We start from the raw sequence: 8,732 nt of genomic DNA, 5'->3' as shown, positions 1-8,732 counted from the left end.
GTATTTCCTGGCTTATACCAATATTCCTGAAAAGCACATTTTTTGCTTGAAGAATACATCAGCTGGCCCTAGTTTTCAGGGGGAGGATGTATATCAGGCTTGCAAAGCATGTGTTATATTTCCCTCTTGTGTCTGGGCCTCTTCTTTGATAGCCTACTGCTGCTGCTGCCATTTAATAGAGTTACTCATCTAGCTGTGGAAGTCCGTTCTACAGTATTATTTGGGCATAAGCTTTCGTGGGTAAAAACCTCACTTCTTCAGACGCAGGGCCTGGGGGGAGGGGATGGGGCATGCACCATCACCAGAATAGTGCACTGCACTACACACAACTGGTGTCAAATGCACAAAGTAAACATAATGGGGGGGGATGTCTAATTTGACTCTTGGGTACAGTGATCATAGGGGTTACAAGTTATAATAATAAGTGCAGCATTTTCAGATCTGAATGGGATTTTTCAAGTTGATTGTGTCCCTTCAATGCATCTGAAGAAGTGAGGTTTTTACCCACAAAAGCTTATGCCCAAATAAATCTGTTAGTCTTTAAGATGCCACCAGACTCCTTGTTGTTTTTGTAGATACAGACTAACACGGCTACCCCCTGATACTTGACATTCTACAGTATTGACAATCCTAGGTTTAAACCCTGCTGATAACCCTTAAAGGAGGTAATTATAGATGTGCTTCCCAAGCCTCCTTCTAAGGCCTTTATTTCCACTCTGCAAATTACTCAGTACTTCATGAAGGGCTCTCCTTAGAACTAAATTGGTTCTTCAGTTGCCTACCTGCCTGGTATAGTGAAATGATATGAAAGGTGACCCACTTCCCTAAGGACATTCATCCTGCTTGAATTTTAACTAGCAGTGGTGGGGCACGAAGTCCACTTTGCCGGAGTTCCCAGTTGACATTATCAGCTCTGTGTTGCTGTGATTCTGTTAAGCATACTAGTAATTGTATAGACAAACTGCAGAAGGGTTAATTAAAGCTTCCATCTGTTCCACAGGAGCTTCTGTCCTTGCATTTTTAATTGTGTCCACACAGCTGAAGTTGCGGCAGTCCTTTGCGCTGTCCAGAAGATGATGATGTTCACATTTGATGGAAAAGAAAGAGGGAGACCCAGACCAAACAAAAACCTAGATTTAATTTGCATTTTAATTTCCTTTAAAAAAACTGCTAAGGGTTTTTCTGCCTTCCTGTTTAAGCGCAGGGGGATTTCTGGCCAGGCCTCAGAGTAAAAGCAAAACCACCCAAGGTGCTCAACTATTACTTGTTGCCTGTTCACTTTCAGTTTTAGCTCTGCTGCTGCTGTACATGTAAGCATCTTCTGACAGGGCCTGGGGGAGGGGATGGGGCAAAGTTGATTGTGTCCCTTCAAATGTCCTCTTTTAAAATGTTATTCTCAAATAAATGTGGAATAATGGACAGGCAAAGTCACCAGGAGGGAGGATGCTGAGAACTGCTGTGGTCCATTACTTCTAGATTTCTGGATTCCATTACCTTCTCAGTCAAGGAGACAGGAATTGAAGTCTAATGGGACGGCGTGAGCTAGGGACACTCCATATTAGATTCTTAAATGTATGTCCCGAGTAATGTAATCTCTTGAATAACAGAAAGCCGCTGCTCCCCTTTCGCCTTCATCCAGCTCCCAGACTCAGTGTTATCCTTAGTGTTTACCAAAAAGATGATGCTGGGTTCCTAAAGGCTAAAGGGCCTCTCACGATGCTATTTGGAGTGGGGTTGACTTACAGCATTAACCTCAGGCAGCCCACAAAGTTTTGCTATTTCCATAAAGCCACATTATAGATGAACAGACAAAGTCCTTTTAGCAGAGTTGCAAAGGGAAACTCAGGGAAAACTGAGCTGGAATTTGGAGAAAGGGAGAGAAGTTTTTTTCAAGAAGAAAACAGCACAAGGCGAACGATCCCAGCCTCATCTGGGTGCTCCAAAGAAAATAACCTCCCCCCGCTCCCGCCGCAGCCTGTGCCATTGCACCTATACAACCTTTACCAAAGGGGAAAAAGTCCAGCACCATATCTGTAAAACTGCCAGTCCACGTGCAGAAACAGACTAGTGTCCTCAGCAGCCTAAAGTCCATGGTGTCATTTCATCTTCTCTCCCCTCCTCTCCACCTAATTTGACTAAGGAATCTAGCGTCTGATATTGTTTCAGCTTATATGATTCCTGTTGCTATAGTAAATACACAAGTTCAATTGCTTCTGGAGGCCTAGATTCAGATCTGCCAAAGGCAGCCATTTCAGTGAATTTGGTGCCATCAGTCATCTCTAAGGGATATTAGGCCATCTCAAGATGAGGACACCGTTGAGAGGACAGGAATAGCAAGAGTGTTATAGCATAGGTTTGGGGTGCAAAGGACGAGCTGTGTGTGTCCCTTAGCTGGACGAGGAGGTGTGTTGGGGGTCAGCACTGGGCCAAATCAGGACTGCTTCCTGGGTCAGTCATTTTGTACATGAAAATGTTCACAGATCCCGCAAATGTCATGAATTTAAGCATGGCTGATGCTTTCTCCAGGAATTCATGCCTGATACCTGTTACTCATTGTTCTCCTAGTCAAAAAACGCAGTTATCCAATCAGAGAGCAGAAACAATGCCACGTGACTGAAACAGCCTACACCTCAGATAGTCATTAGTCAAAGACAGAATTAAAGCAGCTAGTTCAGGAGCAGCCCCCGGGGCTGAAAGTTGCTCAGAGAAACGATTCTGTGAACTGGAGTAACGAATAGGTTAGTAGGAACCAGGAGCTGTTCAAGAGCATTCTGAAACCGAAAAGGGGGCTACACTTGCAATTAAGGAGTAATTCAACCAGTTCCTAATGTGAAGTCCACAACTCCCAAGCAACTAGGCCACCACCACAGTCGGATCCAGAACCATTTGTACTGAACAGATTCCGATGCTGGCAGAAGCTGTTTGGAGAAAGTCACTTGTGAGCGGTCAGTGAGCAGCTTAGGGTGTGCCATTGAGAAAGGGGAATGAGTCAGCCGAGCCGCTCTTAGCAGCGCTTCCATTCTGCCTCCTGGGGCAGACCTTGCTCATGGTGAGGCTGCAGGGAGGGTTACTCAAGTTGCCCCGCGCCTGCTCCTCTTAGACTCCCTGTCTCTGATGGAAGGAAGTTCCCCGACCTGCAGAATCTTCACTCTTGCTATTTTGTGACACTTCTGTTTCCGGAGAACTTTCCTGGCAGGCGGGAGGCTCAGCAGCCAGCCAAGACGTTGAAGGTGGAGCGAGGCTATTTCCTCCTATTTGCATAATCCCGCCTTCTCGAGGCTTGGATTCACTCCCGGGCTTCATGGGTAGCGTCATCTCTCCTCAGCTCCTCCCCCGCCTAACTCCGATTGGCCCGGCGTCGCCCCGCAGCCCCCTCGGACCCGCCCCCTGCTATAAAGGGCGGTGACAGGCTCTGGAACGCGCGGACGGAGAGTGAGGTGGGGATTGGTGCGGCTGGTTTGTTACGTACCGGGCAGCGGCGGTCTCCCTCCTGGTACACGGTCTCCCCGCGGGACCCCTCGTGCGAGACTCCGCCCCAGGGACACCTGCTGCGGAGAGCCGACGCTGGAGCGATCAGCCCGGATCCTCGCGGGGGTGCAACGGGTTCGAGCTCCCGGGATCGCTACCTCTCGGAGCCTCCCGATCTCTTTCCACCCTCCCCCGGGAACATGAGTGACGGGGCGGGGAGCGAGCGGCAGTTGCTGCCCCGGCTCTGCCGCCTGGAGAAGGGGCCGAACGGCTACGGCTTCCACCTGCACGGGGAGAAGGGCAAGGTGGGCCAGTTCATCCGGCTGGTGGAGCCTGACTCCCCGGCCGAGACGTCGGGGCTGCGGGCCGGGGACCGGCTGGTGGAGGTGAACGGCGAGAACGTGGAGAAGGAGAGTCACCAGCAGGTGGTGAGCCGCATCCGAGCCGCCCTGGGCGCCGTGCGCCTGCTGGTGGTGGACCCGGAGACAGACGAGCAGCTGCGGAAGTTGGGCGTCCAGTGCCGGGAGGAGATGATCCACGGGCTGCCCGCCGCGGGGCAGGAGAAACCGGAGGAGAAAAGTAACGAGGAGCCGCAGGAGGCACCGAGGGAGGAAGCACCGAGGGAGCAGGCGGAGATGCCAGACGGGGAGGAGAAGAGCCACCCTGCGGAGCGGGTAAATCTAGGTCATTCCCGGGGAGGGGAGGGCGAGCCCTTGGGGCTAATGGAGAACTGCGGGCGGGGAGAGAGCAGCGAGTAAGCCGCAGGTATTGGGGAGAAAGGAGTCGGGGAGATCGCGCTGGGCCAGGCCTTAGGCAGAAGGGGGAAGAGCTCCGACGGGTTTGGGACTAAGGAGGCCAGTTACAGTGCGGGGTTGGGGGCAGGGTCTGGGTGAGTGTAACTGACTTTGGTGGTCCTCCAAATACCCTATAGAGTTTCCATGCAGAGGATGGCTCAAAGCGCTGACACATTCAGGCTCTCTGCTGATTGTTCTTGTCGTTGGGGTTAACTCCATCTTCGCCTTTGATTATGAAATGTGAGGAAGTCCATTCGCTTCTGCTGTGTGCCAGCTGAATGTAGGGCTGGCACCTACCTGCCATGGCAGGAGAGTCAGGCTGCTTTTTGTTGGGGGAGAGAACTTAGAAGCGGGGGGACTCTGGGTGGCTTGGTGGTGCCATCTGTGCACGCTCCAGGGATTTCCATGGTAGAGTCTAGCATCTCTATATCCCCATATCTGTCAGGTGCAGTCTCTGCTGTCCTGTGCTGGAAGGAGACCCAGGTACCATTCTGTACTGTAGTGCAAAGAGCAGTGTGTACCTTAAAGGGGCAAATGTCTTCTGTTTTTAAAAGTTCCCTGACCTGTCTTACTGGTGATGGAAAAACTTTTACAATTTCTATGGAGTTTGATTTTAATGCAGGGTCCACTCTAGACTGTTGCATTTCTCTCAGCTTTGATAAACTGGTCAATTTTATTTTAGCTTATCCTTGCTAGTCAATGTCACTTTCTGGTTCTCTCTCTTGCACTAACAAAATGAAGCAATAGTTGGGTTGCAAATGCTGCAGGGAAATGACTGGGGTGTGCGGACGTGAGATAATACTAACATTCATGTTGCCATGAAAATAAATTCTGTGGTTGGTTGGTTTAAAAAAAAAAACCTCCCAAACTTTTATTTTAGCCCAAACTTTAACTCGAGTGCCCCTTTTAAAGAGACACCATCAACTTGAAATCTAGCCTGTTAAATAATACTAATAATCAAGTACTACATCTGCCCATAAAGCTATCTTTGTGTAGTTTTTACAATCATGTTTTCCAATTTTTTGTTAAATGCACCTCCTCCTGTTGGGAAAGCAGAGGTAGACATGTACATAAAGGGCAAATGAGGGAGAAAGAAGTGAGGGAGGCAGAGGAATCCAGGCCAGATACCTTCCTCTAGTTTCTTTAGGTTTAAACCCCTCCCTACATCCAAAAGTTTTAGGAATTCTCCTGTAGCCATATGAAAGAGTGACAGAAACAGAAGAAACTGATTTATATGAGGGAACCAGTGATACTGACTAATCAAAGTTGTTGATGGAAATATTTGGAAGCACCTAGGAGCTCCAGTCAAGGACCAGGACCCCATTGTGTACAAATGCACAAAGTAAACAAACCTGAAAAATGTAGAAACTTTCTCTACCCACAATTAATACTCTTAAATGTGTTACTTATTTTACCTGTGATGGTTACTTTTCACAGCAGAGTGTCATTTGTTTGTCTCTTTTAAGCATTGCCTGCTCATTAGTAACCCCCAGGCCTCCATCTTACCATGTTGCTGTAGTTGGGATGTTTGAAATAATGTTACTTCTCAAAAGAATCCACTTTCTTTTCAAGTGTTGCAGTGAGGATGGTATAGTTACTCTTAAAGGTACGGATGTGGGTCATGGTTGAACCACATGGGGGAGGGATATTGCCTTCTCAGTGCTTATGGGACTAAAGTTCCACTATTTGCATGTATCAATATATGATTGAATGCTTCTCCCTCTCATTCATATTGTGTAGCTCCTAGTTGGTGAGGAGGGAAGAGAGATGAGGGCCTCTGTCAGGATGAGATGGGTCTCAGAGTAAGTGTCTAAGGCCCTTTAACTTTGGGGCACGTGTGTAGCTGAGGCCTGAGGATCTAGTTCTTAAATCTCTGTGGACTTCATGCCTGCCTGCTGCACTCCTCAGAGAGAACCAGTGGCTGGTGGTTAGTTAGGAGGTGGTGGAAAAATGGTAGAACTGTGTTGTCCTCCCAGTTCTTCTCTGCTGTGATGCACGTTTTTAAAGAAACGAAACCAAACACCACAACTCCCAAAAAACCTCAACAATGGTCAGGCTGCTGGTGTGCTGTGACCACAGTTTTTCATACTGACCAGTATCTTCTCGTTGTTTCTTTATGCTGCTCCATCTGACTAAAGGCTTAGACTGTAAACTCTTTGGGGCAGGGGCTGTCTCTGTTTTTGAAGTGCCTGGAACGATGGGAACCAGACTTCTAGGTGCTTCCATCATAGAAACAATAAAAACTGAATAAAAGGGGAAGGGAATTTTGATCCATGCTGACTGCAAGTCTTGAAATATGGAAACTTATCAATTCAGAAATGTCTGTCTTCTACAATATTTTAGTAGAAATACAGATGGAAACACAGTAGAGAGAAGATGTGGAGGGGAAGAGACTCTGGAACTGAAAATAATTGCCCATTACCTACTTGGAGTAGCTTCTAATGGATGCCCTGGCTTCATGACCTAATGAATATTTATTTACGTAATGGAAAATATGTACATTGTTGCAAATGTAATGCTGACAGACCCTGGTCGTCAGCAGGTGGGATGGAACTGGGGTCCTCTACAACATGAGCTAAAAGCCAACTGGCTGTTAGCTAATGCTGTAGAGAAGATGGTTTTGTTTCTCTTTCTCTCTTCCCCCCCCCCCCCCCGCCCAGAAGAAGTGTGGGTTACACAAATACTGTATGTTTTCACCAGTCTGTGGTGGACCTCCTAAATAGATCCCATTAAATAATAAAGCTGGGTTATCTTCCCTGGGGATGGAGAAATAAACATCTAAGAAATAACTCTTGGAAGAAGCAGTGTCCCTCTTTCTGATCAGGATAAATTTACCTGGTATAAAATCCTATAGCTGACATGGCAGGTGCATTGCTCACTGGCATTCAAGGGTGTGAGGAGAGACATCTGGTTCATTGACACTTGGGAGATGGCTGGCTCCATCACTCTCACAGGCTGAAGAAGAGAGCTGAGAGGGATTAATTATCAAACACTTGAGGATATAAATAGGACAAAATGGCTCATCAAAGTGAAGGGTTGAACTATCACTATATAACCATATTGGTCAGATGTGGTCTCAAATAAACTCCACTCATCTTCTGTGAGTTGAAGGCTTTCAGCACCTGTAAAGGTCAGGCCTCTAACACTATTTTGAGAGCTCTAGAGCATTTAGAGGTTCAAAGTATGGTCTACAGGGGGGTCACCTGTCAGAGGTTTTCTTAATGCTAGAAGACAACCGGTGGGGGCCTAGAGAGAGGTTCTGGGAGCTTTAGACTTGGACTCTGTGGAGGGAGGTCCTAATTACGGGATAAAACAGCTGGTGTGAGAGGAGGAGCAGGGCGTTCTTAAGGAGATAATTGGAGACAGTGATAGGAGGGAGTGGATGGACTTTGGTGCCTTTGCTGAGCTAACATTCTTGCTGTTAACTGCTGAAGAATGATAGTTCTACTAATTGTTCCTCATATTGGACTTTAGCCTGGAGCCAGAACACATGTTCCCCTTTGGCCATTTGCCCCACTGTGTCAAATGTCCTTTGCACAAACGGATGGAAAATTTCAGGCCTTTTGGCCCAGACAGCTCTTGCTCAGACTTGCTGATAGCAAGGTTCTGTACTACTGGATATCCCACAAATGGGATTCTTACAGGGCTCAAGTGGCTTTTGCCAGGCCCTCTGAGGGGAGCGAGAATCACTTCCCCTCGGACTGGGCAGGGGGTAAAAGTTTTTGTTCATCTTACCTCATTAAAATGAGAGGAATCTTCTCTTGATGTCACTTATAAATGGAGATATCCCATCTCCTAGAACTGGGAGGGACCTTGAAAGGTCATCGAGTCCAGCCCCCTGCCTTCACTAGCAGGACCAAGTACTGATTTTTGCCCCAGATCCCCAAGTGGCCCCCCTCAAGGATTGAGCTCACAACCCTGGGTTTAGCAGGCCAATGCTCAAACCACTGAGCTATCCCTGCCTCCCTCCCTCTCCACTTGGGAGAGGAAGAAAGAAGAAACTGATGTAGTTTGCCTTTCTTTTCTGTAGGGGGCAGAAATCTGTCATTCCCTATCACTGATCTTTAATATGTTGCAACCATATCAGGTGAGTGTCCTGACAACAAGATGTTTACATCGTGGCAAGGTGCCCAGGGCCTTAGACAGCTCTGAGTCCTGTTTGCTTTGGGACAAACATATTGTACTCTCCTTAATGCAGGCGTAACTCAGGCTTTAGATCCAAGACAGTTAAAGCCACACGTCAGAATGAATTATGATGGGAGGAATGAAAAACTGCCTGCACTGCCAGATTCCATCAGCAGGTGTTTTGCCAAATTATGCCAACTGGAGTTAGTTAAAATAGGAACTTATCAGGGCGGAGCAGAGACTGTTTGATGTGGGGGTGTATTGTCCTTGTTCTCTACCATACCCTTGAACATGTTGGGTGGAGGAGCAGGTACAAGGCCAGGTTCTGATAGTAATTACTCGACT

At 47.6% G+C, this 8,732-nt stretch overlaps 1 protein-coding gene across 1 annotated transcript in view; it reads left to right on the top strand.

Annotated features, from left to right (window-relative positions):
* Positions 1-3,410: 3,410 nt before the first annotated feature.
* Positions 3,411-8,732, top strand: part of SLC9A3R1 (SLC9A3 regulator 1) — a 37,885-nt gene continuing 32,563 nt past the window's right edge. Inside the window, exon 1 of the mRNA XM_034789940.1 lies at positions 3,411-4,142. Within this exon, the coding sequence (XP_034645831.1) occupies positions 3,669-4,142 (474 nt within the window). The 5' untranslated portion in view covers positions 3,411-3,668. The remainder of the gene's footprint in view (positions 4,143-8,732) is intronic.

Source organism: Trachemys scripta, chromosome 14 (genome assembly GCF_013100865.1).
Source record: "Trachemys scripta elegans isolate TJP31775 chromosome 14, CAS_Tse_1.0, whole genome shotgun sequence".
Classification (NCBI taxonomy): Eukaryota; Metazoa; Chordata; order Testudines; family Emydidae; genus Trachemys; species Trachemys scripta.
This window is presented reverse-complemented; position numbering and strand designations above follow the sequence as displayed.